This window comes from Mercenaria mercenaria, chromosome 8 (assembly GCF_021730395.1).
Source record: "Mercenaria mercenaria strain notata chromosome 8, MADL_Memer_1, whole genome shotgun sequence".
In the NCBI taxonomy this organism is placed as follows: domain Eukaryota; kingdom Metazoa; phylum Mollusca; class Bivalvia; order Venerida; family Veneridae; genus Mercenaria; species Mercenaria mercenaria.
This window is the reverse complement of record NC_069368.1, coordinates 3084280-3112136: the sequence shown is the minus strand read 5'-3', so window position 1 is coordinate 3112136 and position 27857 is coordinate 3084280. Positions and strand designations below refer to the sequence as shown.

Here is a 27857-nt window from a genome sequence, read left to right as displayed (position 1 = left end):
AATTAATGTGCGTCATGTTAGAAAAAGTGATAAAAAATGAATTTAACCTTGAAAGTTTTGGAGTTTTCTGATTTAGACAGACTAGTGTACTTTGAGTAAAGTTTGTGTTTCATAAATGGCAGTTTTCTCACATATCACTGTCTCATTCTTTAATTACACATTTAACAATTTAATCATTTGCAGACCATTAACCTGACTCACTGAGAGAATGTGCATTTAAGTTCACAACTTGGTAAGCATAATGTACAAACCAGAATCTGATCTTTCTTAGGATCACAGTATGGTATGACTGCCCCTGGGTTACCATATCCCATTGTAAAGCTGAAACAAGAAAATGTTAATACTTTTAGTAATAGTCATTTAGTTAAACGAAACTATTTATTTGGTTCAAAAGCTCAATTACAAACTAATTAAGTTGTATTTGTGTGCTACATTCTGACTTTAAGCAAATCATAAAAATCTTATAATCATTACTTTTCAGGGATGATAACTGAGCCAAAGTGAAACTGAAAATAATCTAGGGGTTTGGTGGCTGCCGGTCCCTAGTAGGGTCAAGGGGCAAACCTCCTGTAGGGAGCCTGTGCAGGCTTCCCCCACACCTTTTTATCTTTATAGTACCTTCTAGACTTGACCTAAAGATGTGCTTAATTACATTCCACATATGAAAACATTTCTAAACAAGGTTTTATTGTGCTCCAAAAATCAGCAGATTTTTTTCCAATGACTTGGCATTTTTGCTCTGAAAATAGTACTAAGAAAATGGAAAAACTGCAAGAAAGGGCGCTGACATTTGTTTACGATGATTATTTATCCTCCTATTCTGATTTATTGCATAAAGCAAAATTGCCTTCCTTACATATAAGAAGAATGCGTATAATGGATATTGAAACATTCAAAATCCTAAATGGTCTTGCCCTAGTGGTTTGTAAAAAGGAATTCTTCAATAAACTTTAGAGTGGTGGAACCTATGCTCGCGGTATTCCTATGCTTGCGGTATTTCGATGAATATGCTCTCTGCAGAAGCAAAGATAAAAATATTTCATCATGCTATGTTCAACACCGACCAGTGGTGAAATGCCTTTACAACAAACGAAGCGATAGCCGCGCATGCCGCTCACGTGACGTATACAGCAGCCGATACATTTTACGCAATCTGTATTCGTCGCACAAATCTCAGACAAATATGTCAAAAATAACCCAACTAAAGTTAGTTTTTTAGAAATCATGCATTACAGTCAGATGTAAGATACATTTAAGAGCAAGATGTGATGAATGTGACGCCTGGCTACACTAGAGTGCCTGTCGAACCATGAAAAGATCGATGTTGATCTTAGTATTTTGACAAAGTCCAAATGGCTTTTTCTGAGATGTAGGGAGTAGCAATTTTCCTACACACAAAAGAAGTGTCGGAAACATTAGTGAGTTATTCACAGTAGTTGTTTGAATCATTAATACTTGAACATTCTGTTTTTATATAACATTATTATACGTTTTTAAGCTTTGTTCTAATAGTGACTCCATTTCTGTAAGGAAAATATACACATAGAGGCACACACTAAATTTTATCCTCATTTCTTTTGTTTTTCACATAATAAATGAGTAATGTTCTAAATATTATATTCGCATATGCTTGTTTGTTCAGTTTTAGCCTGCTGAATTTTTTTTCGCCCTTAGTTTAATAGATATGGCATACCGCCAGCATACGTTCCCTTCAGGGCGAATTTTCACCTTTTCACTTATGTCGTGTCGATAGCTCACGAGACGACTAAGTCACGTGATGACGCACATCAACAATGTTTCGATAATAGGAGGATAACTTTATGTTTTTGTATAGGCAAATCGAAATAATAATTTTTTCTTGTTTCTTAAAAAGATAATATATGTACAAAATACCGCGAGCATAGGTTCCACCACTCTAGATATTCTAATATTTCACAGGTACCTAGAGTTAACTCTACAAATTATGGTAAGCACTCCTACAGATATGCTGCTCCTGTGTTATGGAACTCTCTCCCAGACGATTATTGCAGAGCTACCGGCGCCGCGTCGCATTACGGTTAGACGTGTGAAAAAGAAAATGAATAAAATCTTGTATAGAATTACTATTGAGTTGAAAATTCGTGGTAAGTTTTTGGAATCGGTGTTGTTCGGGTTTCTCCCAGTACGCAATGCTCATAGTAATTAATCAGTAAGACGTCAATAGACGCTTGCTGTTTACGGTTGACAAAAGCGTTTCGCTTACTGCTTTGAATGTTGAATAAAAATGTAAATGAGCGCCCGATAATAAGAATTTAGTGCTAACTACATTTCCTACAAAGAGGAAAAGGTAAAATACAATATTTTCAATGCGGAACGATTTTCGTCACGCTGCCATAACTGAAATTTATTTTATATACCTATATTTGTGTTAATGACGTCATGCTTCCACATTGGTGCAGTGGTTAGCGAGGTCGCGTTGAAATCCAAAGGTCGGGAGTTCGATCCTCACCTGAAGCGTTTTATTTTTTTTACTTTATTTTTTATTTCAGTTTTTTTTTATTTATTTATTTATTTATTATGAGTTTTGAAAATATTGTAAAAAAAAAATTCATGTAAAATTTAACAAGTGTTTTGTTAGTGATGTCAGGTTTCAATGTACTGTCTGTACAGTAGTCAGTAGGCATAGATAAAACTTTTTTTAAAACAGATGTTTGTTGATCAAAATTTACAGGCATTGAACTGTGAAAAGCACAAAATGCTCTTCTCCCCGTTCACATATATTTCATCCACAAGGTTAAAAATCACTGACCAGAGTCAACTAGGAAAGAAACTATTGGCTATGAATTATCAATAAACATCAAAAAGGCTCCTACTACCATTCCTGTTCTATACCAGTAGTGCTAAAAGATTAATCATAAAAATGTCATAGACTGTTAACTTAGCAGTTCAGTAAATAAAACACGAGTTTTTGAGAATTTTGGCAAAAAATGTGATTTTCTCTGGGTAAAATTCTCATCATTAACTTTTAAAGATGGCTAGTCTTTTGTTGTTGTTTTTTTAAACAAGCTTTGTACATGTAAATGATTTTCATTCTTCAATACCAGAGATCTATCATAGCAGTATTTGTGCCTTAAAGTTGGACACATTCTTCCTTCTAAAAAGAACCGTAACTTTCTTTAGTTCGTATATAGCATATTTGTAGAGTTTTCGCATGCTAAGATTTAATCTTAACGCATTCTAAAACATTCATTCAGAAATCATGAATTATCATTAATTCTTTTCAAGGGAGCTCTGCCTTCTAGGTAGCACCTAAGTTCATATTAGATCTTGTACTAACTTTAGTCAGTTTAAAAATCTTATACAGTCACAGAATGACTCAATTTGCAAATGTTCCTCCTGCTCCTGGGGGGATATATAACACAAGCATAGCATAAAAGTTAAGTGCATGTTTGGCATAGAATATTCTCAAGCTTAAGTTTACTTTTGTTCCTTTTCATTTTATTTTTCTTCTGATGCTTTATATACAAGCTATTGATTTTGCTTTTGTAATTGAATTGCTTTTGTTTGCTGTATGTAGTTTTTCTCTTCCAGTATTTGCTTTAGCTAAATGTTGAGTATATTCAACACCTGCTCTCATTTGCATTTAGATGTTATATCTTACTTTCGTTCATGTTGTGTCTAATTTATGTTTATCATAATTAAATACCTTGTCAGAGTCAATCTAACATTTAATTGTGTACTAGCTGACTTGAAAGTAAAGTACTTTTATGCTAGCAATCCACCTATCTGTTGACAAGTCTAACTATAGAGTTTATATAATTGTGTTTTTATCTTTAATTCTTAAATACTTTTTAACCATAACATATAAATATGAAATTCTTATTTGCCCTTCAATTAATGATTATTGAATTACTCTATGAAAGAGATGCTAACCAGGTCATTTCAAATCTGATTTGAGTGATATTCTGATTTTTTAAGATATTTTTTAACAATGACACCTTTGCCCCATATTCCTGGTCACCTTGTAACTAATTCTTCTTTGAAACAGTTTTAAACCAAAGTTGGTACGATTAGCATGTTTCTCATAGATCTTATGTTGTAAATTATGATTTCTTATTTGTAGCCTATTTACTTTTGTTAACCTACACATGTTATATGGTCGGTTAAAAAAGCTCATCAGTGCTTATGTTACTTGACTGTATACTATTGCCGACTCAAAATAAATCTTATAAGTGCACTTGACTCTTCAACAGCCTCTAAGTCAAACAAGGGCCATAACTTGGTAAGACTTAGTAGTAGATGCTCCTAAGACAGATCTTGATAGTTAGTTGCATGCAAAATACCAAATTGTCTTAGAGGAAACTTTTGTAAAAATGCCACCGAATACAATCATTTTCCAACATTTTTGCATTTGACAGAAAATATGATGGAAAATTAATGGCATCCAGTCAACATTGATGGCATTTTATTAGTGCCACCAAATGACAGCAGGAAGTAAACGGACTGCCATAAGAAGGTAGTAACCAAATCAACTATTCTATGAGTGAAAATTGGTGAAAAACACCTCAAAATTTTTACTGTTTAATATTTTTTTGAATATCTGAATCATAGAAATAGTCAGATATTTTGTGTAGTAGTAATTCTGATACTAACACTTCTAACATTGAATTCATCTTAGGGCTGTCACTGATTGGGTCTTAGGCATATCGACGATACCGATATATCAGAAGACAAATATCGATGATACATCGATATATTGATTATTAAGTTAGATTAACGACCTATTTGTTCATATGCATACTATATACCTTCCTGTAAATGCTATTTTAAGTTTTATTGCCTACTTTCCATATTTCTGTTTGATTGTGTTGTATTTGTATTTATGAAATAAAAGAAATACATAAAAATTAATAACATCTTTCATTTTTATTTTGCCTTCACTCCTTTTTTCCATTTATCCAAATTTACAACTTTGTGAACTTTAGTTGTTTTTTAGGGTCTGAGTGTTTATTTCGGTAGTTTTTTCTCTCTGTAAAATATCGATTTTTGAAAATGGGAATCAATAATCGATCGACAAAAAAATATCGTTGATACATCAATATCGTTTCTATCGATGACAGCCCTAATTCATCTTGAAAAACAAATCTTTAATAATTTGCTCAAAATGAAAACTTTTTTCTCTGACAGCAACCTCAAAAACAATATGTAATTACAACATTTTCTCAAGAATAATGACCATTTGAGCCGCGCCTAGAGAAAACCAACATAATAGGTTTGCGACCAGCATGGATCCAGACCAGCCTGCGCATCCGCGCAGTCTGGTCAGGATCCATGCTGTTTGCTAACAGTTTCTCCAATTCCAGTAGGCTTTAAAAGCGGACAGCATGGATCCTGACCAGACTGCATGGATGCGCAGGCTGGTCTGGATCCATGCTGGTCGCAAACCCACTATGTTGGTTTTCTCATGGCGCAGCTCATTTATGAATTGTTCCTATATGTTTATACTAGTACTACCTTTACATTCTAAACAAACTGTTATTTAGTCACTTCTAAAAATTTTATCTGCATAAATTGCTTTATTGTGCTGTTTATTGTTGTCTGTTTATACTGATTTTTTTATTCAGCCACATACTTGTAACTTGCCGTGACAATGAATAAACTTGAACGTTTTAAGTTCCTCATTACATCTTACAGGTAGACTAATTCTTGACTGACAAAACACTGGCTGTCCTGTCAGCAGGACATTGATACATGCATAAAATGAGAGATACAGGTTGAGCCGTGCCATGGGAAAACCAGCCTTATGGCATTTGCGACCAGTATGGACCCAGATCAGACTGCAGATAGGACCCATACTGTTCGCTATTCAGTCAGTATAGGTTCCATGAGATGTTAAGCCAACAGTACAGATCCTGATTAGACAGCACGGATGTGCAGGCTGATCTGGATCCAGACTGGTCGCAAACGCCATAAGTCTGGTTTTCGCATGACGTGGCTCAGGCTATAGTGAAACTTTATTGACAAATCATATCTGCCAATATCATAATAAAGGACAAGGTCATACCAGTGAGAATGATTTCCCTTTTACATGTGTATCTATCATGGAAATATATTGTATAGTCAGACACTGCAAAGAAAAACACTGACTGGATACAAAAATAAATAATTTATAAAGGAAAAATAAATAATTTATGAAAGAAAAATAAATAATTTATGTCCTTTGAGTAAGAAAATATAAACATACTCCTCTTCAAATCCATTTGGACCAAATACAGCACATGTAATTCTTCTCTTTTTCTTGTATACTTTTTTCACCTGTAAAATTAAACAAGAAGGCCATTGTGAGACCTAAGTCGCTTACCTGAAATTGACTATTTGACCTTGATTATATATATGACACACTGAAACATGACTTGTAAGAACTGTTTTTAGAAAGATATAAATAAAACAAGTCAAGTTCCATTCACTACTGTTTTCACACTAACTTTTTTTTATTGAACTTTTGGTGCAAAAGAAGTTTATAAAACTCAAGTACTTAAAAAATGAGTAAAGTGAACAAGGAAAAATTGACAAGATATGCCCATTATTCTAGTTACATAAGGAAAATAAATCAAAATACATAAAGTTATAGTTCTAAACTATATAATATTCAGTAACACCAGGTCCAACAGGTAACACCATTTTACGGTAATGATATGTAGGGAGCAGTAAAAGTAGCACTAACCCTTAGCCTTCTAAGTTTCTAAAATGGACTGGTCCATCTTTCATTTTGGACAGTACCACTAACTATTAAAAGGGATGCCTACCAAAAAGATACCATCCGAATGGCGAACAGTGCAGATCTTGATCAGATTGCACGGATGTGCAGGCTGATCATATTATCTACACTGTTCGCAAAGGCAGAATCAATCGTGTTCAGCATGATAAGGGTTAAATAGTAGTAAATTAAATGGCAATAGTATGCCTGGAGTGAGTCAGGTGAGAATTCCTTACGGTATCGTATGTACTTACAGAACTGAAAAGAAAGCCTATAGGAATAAGGTGAAGGAAGGATAACTTAGCCACACTAGAAGTTGCTTGACTGGGAAATAAGCAGTTTCAGCAAACATTCATGAGAACCAGCACTACAAGTGTTCAAGTTATGTTTTATGTGTTTATTTGGTGTTTTCGTTAATAACAAAGCATAACACGAATGTCTGCATCATGCCTGTTGGGAGGTGTTATCTGTAAAAATACTAAGCCAACACAAAACATAAGAAACAGATTAAAATTTGGCATATTTTGCAAAGAAATATCGGCTGTGGTGGTCAACAGTAAATGGTAACAATGACAGCAGTACCCATCAGTTAAATTTTTGAGCTAAAATGCATGTATCATTTAAATATTACAATTACTTTTGTCACTAGATAAACCTAATTTTATCTTAAAAAAGACCGTTGCGGGTGCAGTCTTGAATTTTTTTTGTTTAAATATTTTCCATGATTTATCTAGTCTAAAAGGGCCATCATTCTTGCAAAAGCAGGATAGAGTTATGTTTCTTGATGTACAGCGTCCACTTATGATGGTGAAAAACTGTTGCAAGTTTTAAAGCAATAGCTTTGATAGTTTATGAGAAAAGTTGACTTAAACATAATACTCAACCAAGAAAATGATTTTCTAAGTCCAAAAGGGGCAATAATTATTGCAAAAATCAGGATGGAGTTACGCTGCTTGCTGTACAGGGTCAGCTTATGATGGTGAACAAGTGTTGCAAGTTTCAAAGCAATAGCTTTGATAGTTTAAGAGAAAAGTTGACCTGAACATAAAACTTAACCAAGAAATCTGTATTTTCTAAGTCAAAAGGGCCATAATCTTGCAAAAAGCAGGATGGAGTTATGTTTCTTGCTGTACAGGGTCAACTTATGATGGTGAACAAGTGTTGCAAGTTTTAAAGCAATAGCCTTGTGTTTAGGATAAAAGCTGACCTAAACATAAAACTTTACCAAGAAAACTGATTTTCTAAGTCCAAAAGGGGCAATAAATCTTGCAAAAAGCAAGATGGAGTTATGTTTCTTGCTGTACAGGGTCAGCTTATGATGGTAAACAAGTATTCCAAGTTTCAAAGCAATAGCTTTGACAGTTTGGGAGAAAAGTTGACCTAAACATAAAACTTACCAAGAAATCTGATATTTTCTAAGTACAAAAGGGCCTAAATCTTGCAAAAAGCAAGATGGAGTTATGTTTCTTGCTATACAGGATCAGCTTATGATGGTGAACAAGTATTCCAAGTTTCAAAGCAATAGCTTTGATAGTTTAGGAGAAAAGCTGACCTAAACATAAAACTTAACCAGGCAACGCCGACGCAGACGCCGACGCCGACGCCGACGCCGACGCCGACGCCGACAACCGCTCAAGTGATGACAATAACTCATCATTTTTTTTCAAAAAATCAGATGAGCTAAAAATGTAATCCTAGTTTAATCTAGAAAATAGAAGAATGGCCAGATTCTGTGACCGAATGTATTATTAAGAACCGCTTGACTGTTCAACAATTTTATCCATATTTATTTTGTTTGTTTATCAAATGCATAAGCACAAGTCATAAGAAACAAGTTTTTATATATCAAATTGCCAGTAAGAGATTATAAGAATCTTACATGACTGCCTGTGTAGAACAGGGTTGATACAAGATGTGGTTCAAGGAAGTCATTTGTTTGATATTATTTTTAACCTTTACCTTGCTGAATTTCTATAATGGACTGGTCTATCATTCAATGTATGCAATACCATTTATTATTCAAAGGGGTGTTCACTGAATATTTACTGACTGAATAGCAAACAGTGCAGACCAAGATTAGCCTGCATATAGCTTTTTGTTTCAATTCTATAAAGTAGCTCTGATATTGGGATGATTTCTTACTTGACTCTCATTCCATGCGTATAATTATAATTTAATTTACCACTATCTAGTGTGTGTCATTACTGCAAGTTGGCATAACCGGTTAAACAGGGTGAGTAATAATTGATATTCTTAAGTAAAATATTCAGTTTTGCTTTCGTTTGAAGGGTTTAAAGCAGCTTTTCAATAGTATTTCAGTTGTATTTTGCAGTCAATTAATCTTACAAGTAGTCCTGCTTTCTTAACCCTTATCATGCTTGACACGATTTATTCTGCCTTTGCGGCCTGTGCAGATCATGATCAGTCTGCACATTTGTGCAGTCTGATCATGATCTGCACTGTTCGTCATTCAGTCAGTAACGTTTTTGGTAAGCACCCCTTTTTACAGTTAATGGTACTGTCCAAATTGGAAGATGGACAAGTTCATTATAGAAATTTGGCAAGGGAAGGGTTAAGTAAATTTGAACTCTCCAACATGAGTAATTTGTAAAGGTTAAATGAATAAGAGCTGTCCATAAGACAGCACACTTGACTTTTCTCCTCACTGCTTGACTCTGAATTAGAACTTTACCCAAAGTTTAAAACTTTAACAATTTTTTGTTGGGTTTAATCACGAAAATTTAGTCATTTGCGATTTCCTTTAATGTGAGAAACCAGTGCCTCGTGCAAATTTCAACGAGCGGGCACGGTAACCCCGACCTTCGCAAGCACTAGATGTTCTCGTGAAATTCTACCCCAATGAGTTCAACCTCGATGGGGGAATGGTTTAGTCAACGACTCTACCTCGCACGGGCCATTACAAAAATTTAAGTAAAGCTACTCTGTCAAAACAAACAAGTATGGAATGTTTTCCTGGTAGACTTTGATAGTAATAATTTTTAAGTTTCAAGCGAATAGCTTTGATAGTAACAGAGATATCTGACTTTATCAAAAACTTGAACCAATGGCGACACCAACGCCGGAACGAGTGCAATAACTCTACTTTTTCTTCTAAAAGTCAAGCTAAAAATGCATTTTCTTATGTCAGTCATCATGGAAAAATAAAAGCCTCACTTGAATTCCAACATATGACCTTGGAAAGTATTGCACTCAAGTTCTCTATTACTAAATGTACAGTGTTTCGGATCATATAGGTTTCACCATGCTAAAGGCTTGAAATATTACACTGACTATATATTATGGACTACAATAGAGGGCATTTTTCTTCTAAGACATGAAAATTTGTCAAACATTTCTGCCTTCACTTGATTTTACAGTGAATCAATATTTAAAGCCTTAAAGGATACGTTTTGACACTAGTCATTTAACAAAATATTATTATCTTTAACCATCTTACCAGTGCTGGTAAATGAGGCCATTTTTTCCATTTGACCCAAACAATGTCATTCTCATTAAAAGTCTTCTCTGAAAAATGAAAGAATATATACAATATTAAGTGCCTATAAATTTAGAAAACAAAGAGGGCCATAATGGCCCTATATCGCTCACCACAGTTACCCTGGCCTACTGACCCAGTTTTTGACCCCACATGACCCAGTTTCAATCTTGACCTAGAGATAATCTATACAAACATTCTGACTAAGTTTCATAAAGATTGGGTTACAACTGTCGCCTCCAGAGTTAACAAGCTTCTCCTTTGATTTGACTGGGGGACCTAGTTATTTACCCCATATGACCCAGATTCGAACTTGACCTAGAGGTCATAAAGACAAACATTCTGACCATTTCTCATGAGTTTCAAGCTTAAACTGTGAACTCTTAGAGTGTTAACAAGATTTTCCTTTGATCTGACCTACCGACCTAGTTTTTGATCCCATACAACCCAATTTCGAACTTGGCCTAGGAATCATCAAGATAAACATTCTGACCAAGTTTCAGATAGGGTTGTAAGTGTGGCCTCTAGAGTGTTAACAAGCTTTTCCTTTGATTTGACCGGGTAACCTAGTTTTTGACCCCACATGACCCTGAATCGAACTTGATCTAGAGGTCATCAAGAATAACATTCTGATCAAGTTTCATGAAGATTGAGTCAAAAATGTGGTCTCTAGAGTGTTAACAAGGCAAATGTTGATGGACGACTGACGATGCACGACAGACAACGCACGACGCCAGACAATGACTGGTCAAAAAAGCTCCTTGCTCTGATGAGCTAAAAATGACAAGTCAGGAAAAAGTCAATATGTTGCTATTTGTAGCCTATTAATAATCATCAATATACAAGAGGGCCATGATGGCCCTATAGTGCTTGCCTGAATTAAATTGCTTGCTAAAACACTTAGAAGTTTCTATTAAATAAATACAGGCAGGTAATGTGTATGTGTGTTTTTTGCTGTTGTTGTGGCTTTTGTTTGTTGGGGGTTTTTGTTGTTTTTTTGGGAGGGGTGGTGGGGGGGGTAGGTGGGGGGCTTGAGGTGGGGTAAGACAATTGGGGGAATGATGTGATATGACAATATCACTCATGAAGATTTTTAAAGTTTCCACTATATAAACATGGCCTTGCAATTTGAGACAAGATTTTTGAAATTTTTCCTATACAGGTTTATTTAAACAATGTGCCCCCGGGGCGGGGCCAATTTTAAACGCATGGGGATAATTTGAACAAGCTTGGTAATGACCTACTATACAATGCTACATAGCAAATATCAAAGCCCTAGGCCCTGTGGTTTTGGAAGGACCACTAGATAATACTACATACCAGATATCAAAGCCCTAGGACCTGTGGTTTTGGAAAAGATGATTTTTAAAATTTTTCCTTTCTGTTGCCACAGCAAACAGAGCTCTAAACGGACTTCAATTTTTTGGACAAATTTTACAGAAGACCATCCAAGGAACATCCCTGTGAAGTTTCATTAAAAACAAGAGCACCGCCTTGCGGGTGCTGACGCTCATCTGATTTTTTTTGGATAATAGAAATATTGTCCTACCCATGATTTTCTAAGTCTAAAAAGGGCCATCATTCTTGCAAAAAGCAGGATAGAGTTATGTTTCTTGATGTACAGTGTCCACTTATGATTGTGAAAAACTGTTGCAAGTTTTAAAGCAATAGCTTTGATAGTTTATGAGAAAAGTTGCCTTAAACATAATACTCAACCAAGAAAATGATTTTCTAGGTCCAAAAGGGGCAATAATTATTGCAAAAAGCAGGATGGAGTTATGTTGCTTGCTGTACAGGGTCAGCTTATGATGGTGAACAAGTGTTGCAAGTTTCAAAGCAATAGCTTTTATAGTTTAAGAGAAAAAGTTGACCTAAACATAAAACTTAACCAAGAAATCTGATATTTTCTAAGTCCAAAAGGGGCCATAAATCTTGCAAAAGCAGGATGGAGTTATGTTTCTTGCTGTACAGGGTCAGCTTATGATGGTGAACAAGTGTTGCAAGTTTTAAAGCAATAGCTTTGATAGTTTAGGATAAAAGCTGACCTAAACATAAAACTTAACCAAGAAAACTGATTTTCTAAGTCCAAAAGGGGCAATAATTCTTGCAAAAAGCAAGATGGAGTTATGTTTCTTGATGTACAGGGTCTGCTTATGATGGTGAACAAGTATTCCAAGTTTCAAAGCAATAGCTTTGATAGTTTAGGAGAAAAGTTGACCTAAACATAAAACTTAACCAAGAAATCTGATATTTTCTAAGTACAAAAGGGGCCATAAATCTTGCAAAAAGCAAGATGGAGTTATGTTTCTTGCTATACAGGGTCAGCTTATGATGGTGAACAAGTGTTCCAAGTTTCAAAGCAATAGCTTTGATAGTTTAGGAGAAAAGCTGACCTAAACATAAAACTTAACCAGGCAACGCCGACGCCGACGCTGACGCCGACAACCGCTCAAGTGATGACAATAACTCATCATTTTTTTTCAAAAAATCAGATGAGCTAACTAGGAGATGTTTTCAAAAGAAAATGTTGATGGACAACAGACAATCACTGACCACAATACCTCTCCCTTGAGCACTTTGTGCTCAGGTGAGCTTGTAGAGTTTTCAGCCATACCAACACTTTTACATCATAACATTTCTATTCACATAATTTTATGAAATGTGATACTGACCTGCAGATATCCATCTTGAGAGTGAACATATGTTCTCTTACATATAGCCATATGATATCCTTACCTTATTTGACCATACAAATATTATCAAAGTAAGTTCTATATTTTGTATTTGGTTTGTAACTGATCAAAGCAAACAGATCTTTATTTAGAATTTTTTGTTTATAGAATTAATATTCTTTATGTTCTATAACTGGGCATTTGTCGAATTTCTACCTGTAGGTGGGTACACAAGAAGGTGTGAAAGACCAAAAGACAAACAAACAGTTCAAATGCTGTATACTTTCTGGGTCTTCAACATAAGGGGTATAAAATGGTGAATATCATACAATTTTAAATTTGGAAGGGCTGACAATTTTTCAGTCATATAAACGACGGTGTCTACTTGTAGCAGTGAGCACAATGCCCAACATTATAGTGCTGCCTCACTGGAATATCACGTCGTAGACACGTGGCATGATACCCCACTCAGTCACATTATACTGACACCAGGCTGACCAGTCCTAGCACTATCCCCTTAATGCTGAGCGCCAAGCGAGGAAGCTGCTAGTACCATTTTTTACGTCTTTGGTATGACGCAGCCGGGGATCGAACCCACGACCTCCCGCAAAGTAAGTATGTAGAATATTATCATTTTACAATCTACTCTGAATGATAATGCCAATCATGTACTTTTCCTTAGCTGAATTATGCCAAGCAAAACTTCAAAAAAACGAAAATTTAATGTGCCATTATTAACGGCAGAGTATCCGTCATTATTAGAAAAAAAAAAGGTGAAAAATGGAAAAGACAACCAAAATTTCAGAATGAAAAGATGATGATGGCAGACATCAGCCACCATAGGTGTTATATTTTCACTGACGACTTTACAAGCAAGGAAGTTCAAAAGAGCTATATTATTAACAGCTAATTACTTCTATTGAGTTTCTTGCAAGACTCAAAAGCCATTCCCATATATGAATAAAAACAATAATTCAAGCAAGAGAAGAAACCTTCGGAATAAACAACTTTCATGTGACAGCTCTATTGTTTGTTTTTTTGTTTTGGGTTAAATGCTGTTTTTCAACAGTATTTCAGTTATGTAACGGCGGGCAGTTAATCTAACCAGTGTTCCTGGATTCTGTACCAGTACAAACCTGTTCTCCGCAAGTAACTGCCAACTTCCCCACATGAATCAGAGGTGGAGGACAAATGATTTCAGACACAATGTCTTTCATCAAATCGTCACGGAGAACATACGCCTCGCCCTGGGCTCAAACTCACGACCCCCAGATCCGTAGATCTGCACTCTCCCTATTGAGCTAAGCGGGTGCACGTGAACTCATCTACAGGCAGTGATATCCAATCTAGGACTGAATAAGTATAAAAGAAAAAAAATCACCCATATTCATCTAAAATATACCAATACTAGATGTGTGTCATCAAAAACCTGGCACTGTACAGTAACTGTTATAATATGATACCTGATGACAATGCAAGACCAAGTAAATTTTCATAGTACAACAGAATCGTCACTAGCGACTTCATCTGAGGAACCAAATGATAAAATGAAACTGAACCAAGAACACCAGGTCCTGCACATTGAAATCCTAGTCAAGTAACTGAATTTGGTCCGAAAAGGCAAAAAGGTCATGTTTTTAGTCCATTATTTTTTTTTTTGCCAATGCAAAACGTCATTTAAAAAATCATCCAGGAACCGAAGGCAATTCCTTAACAATTTTATGCTATTCTCCAAATTCGTATATGACTTTATATTTATGAATTCCATGTTTCAATTTAATTCTTTAAAGGTGGCCGTAGCACATCTATGTTATTAATATGCAAACAGATAACATTATCATTCACGTTTAGGGTCATTACATGTGTTTCTACAAGCTAAGCTTTTACACATTGTTACCCAAAGATTTCGATCAAAATTCTGTGTGTATATGCGAAAGCCACAGCCAATTCTGAAACAACTATAAACGATATTGGCTCATTTTCGATGTATATGTGAAAAGGCCTTGAACATCAAATATAAAATAAAACCAACGTACCTATTTTGAGCGGAGTAAGGCCAACAGGTAGATCTTCATCACTGGAGCATTCATCATCCATATTCTGGCCATCATAGGACAAACTGAAAATAAAGAATCCTTTCAGTTTTAAACTTGATTTTACACACAGACATCAAACAGTGGTTAATCAGTGTGTGCATATTAATTATTTACAAAGCCTTGTTTATACATGTAACCAAATACTTCCTCATTTGCAACCCGATATTTCACATCCGGTAAGTGTTTTATGTTCTTCCTATTGTTATAAACCAGAGAGAGCCATAGTGGCCCAAAGTCGCTCAAAATGACCTTGACCATTTGACTTTGAATATATGTCACACAGAAACATAAATGGTAACATCAGATTCTGTGTTTAGTATGAAAAAACATAAAACAGGCCAAGTGCCCTAATCTGAACAAATCTGAGAGGATATTAAAAGCATGCTAAGGACCATGTTTACTGAAGACCCGCCAATCTTATCAATGGTAAAAGTCATTTTAAAGATATTTCTATCTTTAGTTCTACTAGCTCCTTGAAGGGTCCAAGTGCCTGCATTTGAAGCAACTTAACAGAGGATTTTACAAGAATGCTACAGACCTAAACTGATGAAATCCATCAAGCGCTCCAAGAGAAAAAGTTATTTGAAGTAAAGGTAATGCTATTTTTAGCTCTTGCACATTGATATAAGAAAAGTGGCCAAAACATCATAAAATCTGATGAATCAAGATCTATAACTTGAAATGTGACTGAGGGTGGGGGTTGGGGCTTTTGTTTTTCCAGAAATATGGACACCTATTCTGCCATCTACACACAGGTGAGTAGGATAGCTTTCCATATACTTCGTACAGTCAGCTAAAGATGACCTTCGAAGATTTTAACTCTTCAATAAATAGCCTGAGTTAAACATGTAGAAGAAATGTACTACATGGCTTAATACCAATCACTCCTTCATTGAAATTCCTGCCTAGGATTATGGAGCTGAAGTGTAGACATGGAAAGAATTGAATACTGGAACTAGAGATTGCTATTAGTAAATGCAAAGGTTCCACCATACTATTTCATGGAAAGGTGATATTGATAGATGTTATAGATAGACAAAAACAAAATCAAACAATATGACTTCTGTTATATATCAAAGTTGAACTTGTTTTAAACAGAACAAGAGCTGTCACTATAGTGACAAATGCCCACAAAGCATGCCCAAGAATGCTACAGTACTGTTGGCTGCGCAAAATATGCCAGAACAGTTTTGGTGTGAATTTTAAGCCATAAGTATGAAAGCACTAAACCTTCCTGAAAGTACTACACCTTCTTGAAAGTACTACATCTTCCTCAAAGTACTACACCTTTCTGAAAGCACTTCATCTTCCCAAAAGTACTACACCTTCCTGAAAGCACTACATCTTCCTGAAAGTACTACTTCTTACGGAATGGACTATAATTTCTGAAAGCATTACACCTTCCTGAAAGCACTTCATCTTCCCAAAAGTACTACACCTTCCTGAAAGTACTACACCTTCCTGAAAGCACTACATCTTCCTGAAAGTACTACTTCTTCCCGAATGGACTACAATTTCTGAAAGCATTACACCTTCCTGAAAGCACTACACCTTTCTGAAGCACTACACCTTCCTGGAATCACTACACCTTACTGAAAGTACAAAACATTCTTGAAAGTACTACACCTTCCTGACAGCACTATACCCTCCTAAAAGTAATGCATCTTCCTGAAAGTACCACATGCTCCTAAAATTTATACACTTCCCGAAAATACTACACCTTCCTAAAAGTACTATACATTCCTGAAATCACTATACCTTCCTGAAAGTACTACACTTTCCTAAAAGTACTATACATTCCTGAAATCACTATACCTTCCTGAAAGTACTACACCTTCCTAAAAGTACTATACATTCCTGAAATCACTATACCTTCCTGAAAGTATTACACCTTCCTGAAAGAACTACACTTTCCTGAAATCACTACACTTTACTGAAAGTACTACAACTTCCTGAAAGTACTATACATTCCTGAAATCACTACATCTTCCTGAAAGTACTACACCTTCCTGAAAGAACTACACTTTCCTGAAATCACTACACTTTACTGAAAGTACTACAACTTCCTGAAAGTACTATACATTCCTGAAAGAACTACATCTTCCTGAAAGTACTACACCTTCCTGAAAGAACTACACTTTCCTGAAATCACTACACTTTACTGAAAACATGTCATCTTCCTGAAAGAACTACATCTTCCTGAAAGTACTACACCTTCCTGAAAGTACTACAACTAAGTACAACACCTTCCTGAAAATACTACATTTTTCTGAAAGTATCATATCTGCCTGAAAGTACTACACTTTCCTGAAAGTACTACATCTTCCTGAAAGTACTACACCTTCCTGAAAGTACTACACCTAAGTACAACACCTTCCTGAAAATACTACATTTTTCTGAAAGTACTACATCTTCCTGAAAGTACAACATCTTCCTGAAAGCACTACACTTTCCTGAAAGTACTACATCTTCCTGAAAGTACTACACCTTCCTGAAAGTACTACACCTAAGTACAACACCTTCCTGAAAATACTACATTTTTCTGAAAGCACTACATCTTCCTGGAAGTACAACACCTTCCTGAAAGTACTACACTTTACTGAAAGTACTACACCTAAGTACAACACCTTCCTGAAAGTACTACATTTTCCTGAAAGTACTACACCTTCCTGAAAGTACTACACCTAAGTACAACACCTTCCTGAAAGTACTACATCTTTCTATGAAGTTTGGTTGAAATCCTACTTTTACTTTAGGAGAAGTAGTTCAGGAAACCTTCGTGACAAACAGATATAATCTGATGTACATGTATGACAAAATCAATGTGGTAGCGAATATAATGACTCAGTACCTGAAAATATGAATAATAAATGATAAAGATGTTTCACTACAGTGATCTTTAATAATTATTGCATAGTGATGATTTTCAATTTTAAGTGATATGGCAAAGTTCTTCCATTATAGAATTTACTTACCGATAATTATCCATAGGCTTTTATATACCAGATGCTATCTTGGAATAAACAATGTTAATTTAACAATGTATTCCTCCACACATTGATTTTTCTTAATAAGATAGTAAAACAGCTATATCAAGCTTGGTTTTTCTGCAGATGTTTCCAATACATGTATATCATATATCAAACCAATTACTTCCACAGCTAAGCTGCTTTAGCTTCATGATTTTACAGGGATTGCCTCTAGAAACTATGAACATTCTTCATCCAAAATAACAAATTTAAAAAAAGGTCTATGGAAGGATGTTTCTGACAAAAGTCAATTCCTATCAGCAGTTTCACTAGAAGTTGTTTCTAAGTGTTTTTTTAAACCTTTTGCTAGTGTAGTCCCTTAAAACAGTTATGGAAGGTCAATGCCAATGATGATCATCAAGTGGTTTATGACAATGAAGTTGTTTGGAGTATAATGTTGATAAAAGACTATGGATGATGGATGCCAGTTCATCCAAGGGAACTACCATAGACTGGTTTTGACGTTTGACAATTCAGTTAATAGACTTGTCCCTCCAATTATTGAAATCAGCATGATTTGCTTTGCCTTGTTTAGATTAGAAAAATTATTAATTATAACTACTCAGATTTGCACAGTGGTTGTGTGTTGGCCTGTCAAGTATATGGCTGGGTTCAATACTCTAGCAGCCCCTTTTTCAGTGAAAAATTATGACATTTTTATTTCAATGTTGATGATTAGGAAATATTTTTAATTTCAAGTAATTATCTTTACAATTTATGGTACCAAAGATATGTCTATAAATGAAGCTTTTGAAAAAATTCAACATGAAAATAATTCCAAGTATAACAACTTTGTGACATTGACCTTGGGTATAATGGGCCCAGCCCCTGCACATACTTTGTATGTTGGACAATGTTTATGTGAACTTACAGTAAGATATAAGCAATAGTAACAAAGATATGAGAGAAAAACAAAGGTTGCCGAAAAAACTTTAACTTTAAAAATAACCTTAGTATAACACCTTGGTGAGTCATGGTGACCTTGACCTTGGGTATAATGGCCCCAGCCCCTGCACATAATTTGTTTGCATGCTGGGCAATGTTTGTGAACTTACAGTAAGATATAAGCAATAATAACAAATACATGAGAGAAAAACAAAGGTTGCTTTTACCTTTAAAACAACCCAAGTATAACACCTTGGTGATGTTGACCTTGGGTATAATTGGCCCAGCCCCTGCACATAATTTGTTTGTACGCTGGACAATGTTTATGTGAAGTTGCAGTAAGATATAAGCAATAGTAACAAAGATTCGAGAGAAAAACAAAGGTTATTGCCAAAAAACTTTAACAAAGAAAGTTAACTCAGACGCAGACGCCGAACCAGGCAAGTAGAATAGCCCCCAAATTCTCCGAATAGAAGAGCTAAAAATGTTGACAAAGGACAGCAGATACTGGACCATCTGCTTGTACTAATCACTCACCCAAAACCTTTCGTTCAGGTGAGCTAAAAAGATCTAAATTTTTATCTGGCTTAATTTGGCCAGTTGGGGCTCTGAGGGTGGCAGATGGACAGAATTACAGATTAATGAACTACTTTTCTATCCCTCTTTTGGTTTCAATGCAAGGAAAAATAAAATATATTCAAACAAGGCAGTCTGAAAGACAGCTAAATCCCCCACCACTGCTATGGATAGTGAAAGGGTAAACCTTTGATTTTAGCTGTGACCTTGACCTTGAACTGACATGGCTGACTCATGAATTCTGCACAACGTCTTGATGAGGTGATCATTTGACCCAAGTTTCATGAAAATCCTTCAAGGGGTTTAGGAGATACAGAGCTGAAACCTTTGACCTTCAGTTGTGACCTTGACCTTCAGTTGACATGGCTGACTCATGAGTTCTTGATGAGGTGATCAGTTGACCCAAGTTTGATGAAAATCCTTCAAGGGGTTTAGGAGATCTACAGAGTGGACACCAAATGGAAGGCTCAAACCTTCGACCCTTAGTTGTGATCTTGACCTTGAGCTGGCATGGTTGATTCATAATTTCTGCACATCATTCTGATGAGGTAATCATTTGACCCAAGTTTTATAAAATTCCTTCAAGGGGTTTAGGAGATATAGAGCGGACACGAAATGGAAGGCTCAAACCTTTGACCTTCAGTTGTGACCTTGACCTTGAGCCGACATGGCTGACTCATAAGTTCTGCACATCGCCTTGATGAGGTGATCGTTTGATCCAAGTTTGATGAAAATCCTTCAAGGGGTTTAGGAGATATAGAGCGGACACAAAATGGAAGGTTCAAACCTTTAGCCCTAAGTTGTGACCTTGACCTTGAGCCAGCATGACTGACTCATGGGTTGTGACCATCGTCTTGATGAGGTGATCATTTGACCCAAGTTTTATAAAATTCTTTCAAGGGGTTTAAGAGATATAGAGCGGACACGAAATGGAAGGCTCAAACCTTTGACCTTGAGTTGTGACCTTGACCTTGAGCCTGCATTGCTGACTCATGAGTTCGGCACATCGTCTTGATGAGATGATCATTTGACCCAAGTTTTATAAAATTCCTTCAAGGGGTTTAGGAGATATAGAGCGGACACAAAATGGCAGGCTCAAACCTTTGACCTTGAGTTGTGACCTTGACCTTGAACTGACAAGGCTGACTCATGGGTCCTGCACATCATCTTGATGAGGTGATCATTTGACCCAAGTGACCCTAAGTTGTGACCTTGACCTTGAGCCAGCATGACTGACTCATGGGTTTTGCACATTGTCTTGATGAGGTGATCATTTGACCCAAAATTTATAAAATTCCTTCAAGGGGTTTAGGAGATATAGAGCGGACACAAAATGGAAGGCTCAAACCTTTGACTTTGAGTTGTGACCTTGACCTTGAGCCAGCATGGCTGACTCATGGGTTCTGCACATCGTTTTGATGAGGTGATCATTTGACCCAAGTTTAATAAAATTCCTTCAAGGGGTTTAGGAGATATAGAGCGGACACAAAATGGAAGGCTCAAACCTTTGACTTTGAGTTGTGACCTTGACCTTGAGCCGGCATGGCTGACTCATGGGTTCTGCACATCGTTTTGATGAGGTGATCATTTGACCCAAGTTTAATAAAATTCCTTCAAGGGGTTTAGGAGATATAGAGCGGACACAAAATGGCAGGCTCAAACAATTGACCTTGAGTTGTGAGCTTGACCTTAAACTGTCAAGGCTGACTCATGGGTTCTGCACATCGTCTTGATGAGGTGATCATTTGACCCAAGTTTCATGAAAATCCTTCAACGGGTTTAGGAGATATGGACCGGACACGATTTTGTTACGGACGGAAGGACAGATGGATGGAAGGACGGACGCAGACCATTCCTATAATCCCTCCGCCACTGTGGGGGATTAAAAAAGACAATTATTATGGAACAGAAGGTTCCAATCTAATTTGCACAAAAAAATATTTAAGTGTGAAAGAGGAGACAATTTTTTCAAAATGAAATCTAGAGTTATGAAACATAGTCCATACTTTTGGAACTATGACCATGATGACAGCAAAGACAAGAGTAAAGTTTCATTTGACAGCAAATGCTTGACTATTCCAAATGTTGTCTCAGAAGCAGGAATATTTCCCTAAACAGGGCTTCAGATAATTTTTTTGGCATAGTATGAGTATTTTTGTGAACGAGTAAAATGGTAAAATCTGAAATTGACTAAGAGTTAAATTTTACCCCATGAGAATTTGTAAATGTGAAAAACCAGAAATCAGCGTTTATAATGTCTTTGAGGACCTATACATTGTATCTAATGTTTGATGCTGTCATTATGTATGTATTGATGCATACTCAGACATTGAACGATTCTAAGATATACAATTCTGAATGTTATACAATATCGCTCAATAATAAGATGACATTTTTTTTCGCAATTCATGTTTAAAATCTTAGAGAAAGATAAATGTGTTGGTCAAATGCAAAAATCTCCAAAGGTTTTTGATTATTTAAATTGTCAAGGAGAGTATGTATTTCCAATCAACATATTTAACCCTTAACCTACTAAATTTAAACAATGTATTTGCCCAACTTATGAGCATATTAAGGGTTTAAAATGATGTATTCTGTAGTAAAGTCTTGTCTTTTGATTGTATTTCAATGTTAAATTTTATTTGTTTGTTTATAGTTAGTTACATGATGTGCTTTATCTTGTTTCTTTTGAGGTTATACAGGTATATTGTTTATAACTTAGATAAACTATTTCACAGAAATTCAGAGTTGAACTTGTACATGTATGTCTATTACTTCATTACTTGCTGCTTAGAGGTTGTTGAGTATTTAATGTGTAATAATGAATAATTTAAATGTTCTATCTTACAATTATTGCCGTGGATTAAATGACATTAAAAAAAGATGTGATATTTTAAACTTATTAAAGGGTCAGAATGCAGATATCTGTTGTTTACAAGACACGCATTTTACTAAAGAAATGGAGAAAAATATATATGCAGTTTGGGAAGGGGAATGTTTTTATAGTCATGGCAAATCAAATGCTAGGGGTGTTTGTATATTAGTTAGAAAAAATTTAAATATCAAAGTAAACAGTATAGAAAAAGATAGCAATGGTAATTTGTTGGCTTTAGATATTTCATTTGAAAATCATAGATTTACTTTAGTTACACTATATGGGCCAAATATAGATAGTCCAGACTTTTATAACTATGCTTTTAATGTTATAGATAAAATTGGAAATGATTCTTATGTAGTATGTGGAGACTATAATTTAGTTTTAAATCATCAGCTAGACTATTGCAATTACAAATCTAGAAATCATAATGTAAAGGCTAGAAAATTATTGTTAACACATATTGAAAATAGAAATTTGGTAGATCCTTCTAGAATATTACATGGAGAGAGTAGAAGATTTACATGGAGGCGTATTAATCCTTTACAACAAGCCAGACTAGATTTTTTTCTAATTACTGAAAATATGTTGAGTTTTGTTAGAAGTTCAGATATTTATATTAGTTACAGATCAGATCATTCTATTGTAAATACTTCTTTATGCTTTGAGGATGTCAAACATGGTAAAGGTCTGTGGAAGTTTAACAATTCATTGTTGCATGATATAGAATACTTAGAGTGTATAAAAAATAAAATAGAAGAAATAAAGAAACAATACTGTGTACCGATATATAATTTTGAAAAATTGTCAGACATAGATGATAAGAACTTACATTTTACCATTAATGACCAATTATTTCTAGAGACACTTTTATTGGAAATACGTGGTAAAACAATATCATATCGAGGGGTAAGTGCCAGAACCTGCTATGTGCATTTTTTAAAATTTTACAGGAGAGCGTTTTTTTCTTTTTTCTTTTTAATAGTAGGGTATTTTGAGATATCAAAACTATGGTTTTATTTACTTTATCATTATTCAATACATCGTTACCTCAGCGCAAGAAGTGGATAACTGCATTGACTTAAAGAAGGACTTATTCACTTATTGCACCAAGGTGACGACATGATATATGTATTTTGTTGATATCTTTAGTAAATTAGGTCAAATCCAAAAAAATTGTTTTGGCACAACTAAAAGGCCATTTATTTGCAAATATCAGAATAACTAAAACATTCCATTGAAAGATATCTGGTTTTGGCATGTACAATTCTGTTAAAACGTTCGAAACAATACTGAGCCAGAACATGCTATAAATTGATAGCTGGTGAAGATGTTACATGTCATAGTTTTTGTAAGTGTCGAAAACATTCTATAAAGCAATAGAATCTTCTAGCATATGCAATGTTGACATAAATGTAAGTTTTTTTGACATACAAATACATTCTATAAAAACATAGATTCTTATGGCATGATGCTTTCTTTGTCTTAGCTTAAGACTTTTCAAGTCACAAATAGCCTATATGTATATAGCTCCATTTAGCTCTTATTAGACTGTCTTATCATGTATTAAGAATCATCTACAACGTTTTAGTTAACGTGTTTATGTATTTCATAATACATTAATGTAATGTTATGAAATATAAACACTGCATTAATAGAGATATAAAGTTTGATACACATGTTTATGACTGTAATCTATGTAACTATCATTATTGTTACACACTAAAAAAGATAATAGGCAAGGGTAGATTTCTCGGAAGCACAGAACACCAAAAACAAAGCCCCAGAGCCACGCATTTACATAGTAGGCCCACAACAAAAAGAAGCTGTAATGGAAAAATATTTCAGACGGGTTGCTTCAAACATCCAACAAGTACATATTAATATAAGCTAAATATTGATAAAGGGGCGAAATTGGGTCGAGGGTAGGGTAGGAATCCGAAGGGGGAAAGTTGAACAAGGACAAATATACAAGGGAATGCCATGTTCTTTAAAAACAGTCGCACTACAATTTAAACCACAGCGCAGACACTCATGTACCAAAGACAAACACACAACGACGATCAACTGAATAACATAGAAAAACGAACAAGCAACACATAAGAAAACAGTAGGGCACCGTTATAGACTCATAAGCTTACAAACACACCCACATAAGTAGGAAAAAACAATCATGTACCGTCTTGGGATTCGGCTGCCAAAATAAAGAGGAGCCACGAAAACTTACTAAAAGTAAAGGGGATGCAAAAAGTAGCGTAAATGCAAGGGAAAGGAGAGGGCTAAGTCCTAGAAACCACATTGTCAGTCACATTTAAAATGTAGTGGTAAATTTATCTGACTCTCAGTGTTAAGTTACTATTGGAGTCATTGCTTGAATCTTGAACAGCATTTTGTTCTGGTAAACAATCCCTGGTACTGTTTTTACTGTTAATTAAAGCCGTGTAATACATGGAAATATTCAGGAATATTATCACTCTTGCATAGTTGCGATAGATACTTTTACTTTGCAGCAGAAATAGGTAGCTTTGAATGATACTTAATTGGCAACAGTATTTGCTTGTTGTCTTCTGGAGGGAAACATTTTCAGTTTTTCAAATTCATTACCTATAACCTTTTTTAAAACTCTTTTAGTTCACTGATACATATAAAAGGGAGGTTATATATAAAACCAAATATTAAACTTTTTATGTCAAAATATGTTGTTTTAAAAACTATTGTCCCTGATTGTTGAGTCTTAATATCTACTGATCACTACAAATATTGTTTTATAAAATTGTTTATAATTAAATTTTTACATCCTAAACTTATTAAAACTGTCTCATAATCCTAAACAATGTTTCGAAAGACAGTTGAGTTTGCAAGCTTGCGCAACTTTTTTATGTTTACAAGGTTGCACGGGACTTGCAAATGTTTTTCAGTACACTGATATATGTGTGTGTGAGCTTGCAAATTTGCGCAAGCTTACAATCTTGTTATGATTGTGCGAGTTTGCAAGATTGTGCAAGCTTGCAATCTTATTATGATTGTGTAAACTTGCAAGGTCGCAATTAAGATCACTAGGGTTCCAGTCGCAAGCATGTGCAACCTTAAAAGCTCGCAAGGTCTTAAATAGGTTGCAGGAAGCGCGCAAATTACTTTGCGCAAGCTTAAATTATGTTTGCGATAGTTCCAATCGCAATCTTGCTGCATGCTTGGTAAGATCGCAACTGCAATCTTGCTGCGACCTTAATGCAAACTTAATTAAGCTTGCCATTTTGGTTTGGGTTCTTTCTTTGCTTAGGTTTGTCAAAAGCATTATTTTGTTCATAAATCATAATTCATTCTTGCTGTGCCATGTAAAACTGATTACATCTGTTGCACTGGTCCTTCTTAGGTACAACATTAATCTGTATCCTTCCAATAAAACTGGCTTTGTTTTAATGTTTTTACTCCTCCAGATAGAGGTCATACATTTTTGGCAGTGTGAGATGCAAATCAAGGAACTGTTTCCTTTTCCCTTCTCGTACATAATGTGCACTTGGGTGGGAAAGATTCAGTATGCTTTTTCACTGCATCTACTCTACTTTGAGAAATTACGTTATAAGGGTTTGTTTTCCTCTCTAAGCACTTCCTGTAAAATGTCCGTACTTTTTGTTCTTCAACGTATGATCAATATAGTTATGCCTTACCTATTGAAGTTATCTTTAAAAAAAGCCGTCTTACAGACTGAATACCTTTATTTTCAATTTCGAAAGAAATTCTTCTCGACACCTGTTTTCATTTTGATTTGGCTTTGATATGTTTTAGTGTCTGTCTCTTCTGCAACTGACAAACATCTTTTTGTCTATCATAATTTGTCAATGACCAAACTGATTTAAAGAATTGTTGCCTTTGTTCTGGTGTAACTTTTGTGTCACATTTTGTCTGCAGTTGCTACAGCCTACTGGCTCAACTAGTGGTGTTTGGCTTTCCATCTGCTGATTTATACACTGCACCTGACAGCCTGTAACTTTTATCCACATTGATTCCATGTTTCTGGTATTGCTTTTCCTTTTCTAGTATGGAACTCCTCAGGCATTATAAAAACTGCTTTTTACTTGATGTAGCTCTTTTCTGTGGTGTTGATTTATCATTGGTGGTAGGTGTATATTTGTTGTTTCTGTTAGTCAAATTGTTCACCTTGTAACGGCGAGGCAAAGTATATTTTAGAGTCTGGATCTTTCAAACTGATCCAAAATTCCAGAAAGGATGTATAGAAGTTACACTTACTTTTATCTGCAATGGCAAGTAAATCACTTTTGGTTGGTTTCATTGTGCTGACTGGCTCTTCAACATTATTTGTGTAGAATATAACATTGCGCTTTGTGTAATTAGCCGGTACTAATGGGAAAAGGTCTGCCACTGAGACGTAATCAAGCTACAGTTATTCCTTCATAATCTGAATAACGCCAGTTTAACACAAAGACAATATACTTTTCCATTCTTTCTTCAAGAGTGTCATAAATATGAAGGATCTTTGCCAATATGTTTCCAACTAGCTTATAAAAAGCAGTTACAATCAATAAGGTTTGATTTTTCCTCTTCCAAGATCATTTGCTGACAGTAGTAAGTCTACTTCACTTTTAATAACTTCCACTCTTTTTTCTAAAACATTTAAACAGGATGAATGTTCAACATTCCAGTGCAAAATACAATATCTGCCACACACTCTAAACTTGATAGTCCGTTTTCATCACCTAATTATTGAAAAACAGTAAAAGTCGACACTGCCAAATAAACCTATCGTGGAATGTCTGCTTCTTGACATGCAAATGACAAACAATCTTACTACCGGGCCTTCAACCAGAATCTTCTATCATAACATAGCACAATATGGCTGTTGCACTACTGTAAAATATCAGTAAGGCTTAGGTCCTATCTTTACATGACTTTTTCTGGCTCAGTTGGGTTAATGCATAATATGTAGAAAACTGCTCTGCTAAAACGTGCTATCTTTACATATCATGTTATGGATTTTGAAAAATCCTCCCAAAGCCTTAAAATGCAGTCTGCCAAAAGCAGCTATTAGTATATAGATTGTTCTGGTTCATTTCAAATAAGATAAACTTACTTTGATAACATGCTATGTAATGAAAACTGTTTTTGGCATAACTTATTAACAGAGATTCTGCAATGATTGGTTTGATCCCAATTAAATAACTTAGGAAAGAAATGTGATATAATGACGCAAATTGGTGCAAAATGTGCAGCTTCAAAAACTCTACCAGAAAATGCAAAAAAGTGAAAAACGTAAAATATGGTACATAGCACCTTCTGGCACTTACCCCTCGATATGCCAGTTTTAGAACTAACAAGAGCACCGCCTTGCGGGTGCTGACGCTCATCTGATTTTTTTTGTGTAATAGAAATATTGTCCTACCCTTGATTTTCTAAGTCTAAAAAGGGCCATCATTCTTGCAAAAAGCAGGATAGAGTTATGTTTCTTGTTGTACAGTGTCCACTTATGATGGTGA

At 35.2% G+C, this 27857-nt stretch overlaps 1 protein-coding gene across 1 annotated transcript in view; it reads right to left on the bottom strand.

The window, feature by feature from the left end:
* The window catches only part of LOC123523190 (uncharacterized), a 68565-nt gene that overhangs the window by 19680 nt on the left and 21028 nt on the right, over positions 1-27857 (bottom strand). Inside the window, exons 3-6 of the mRNA XM_045300877.2 lie at positions 14941-15023; positions 10194-10261; positions 6224-6294; positions 252-321 (exon numbers count right to left, since the gene is read on the bottom strand). Coding sequence (XP_045156812.2) covers positions 252-321; positions 6224-6294; positions 10194-10261; positions 14941-15023 — 292 coding nt within the window. The remainder of the gene's footprint in view (positions 1-251; positions 322-6223; positions 6295-10193; positions 10262-14940; positions 15024-27857) is intronic.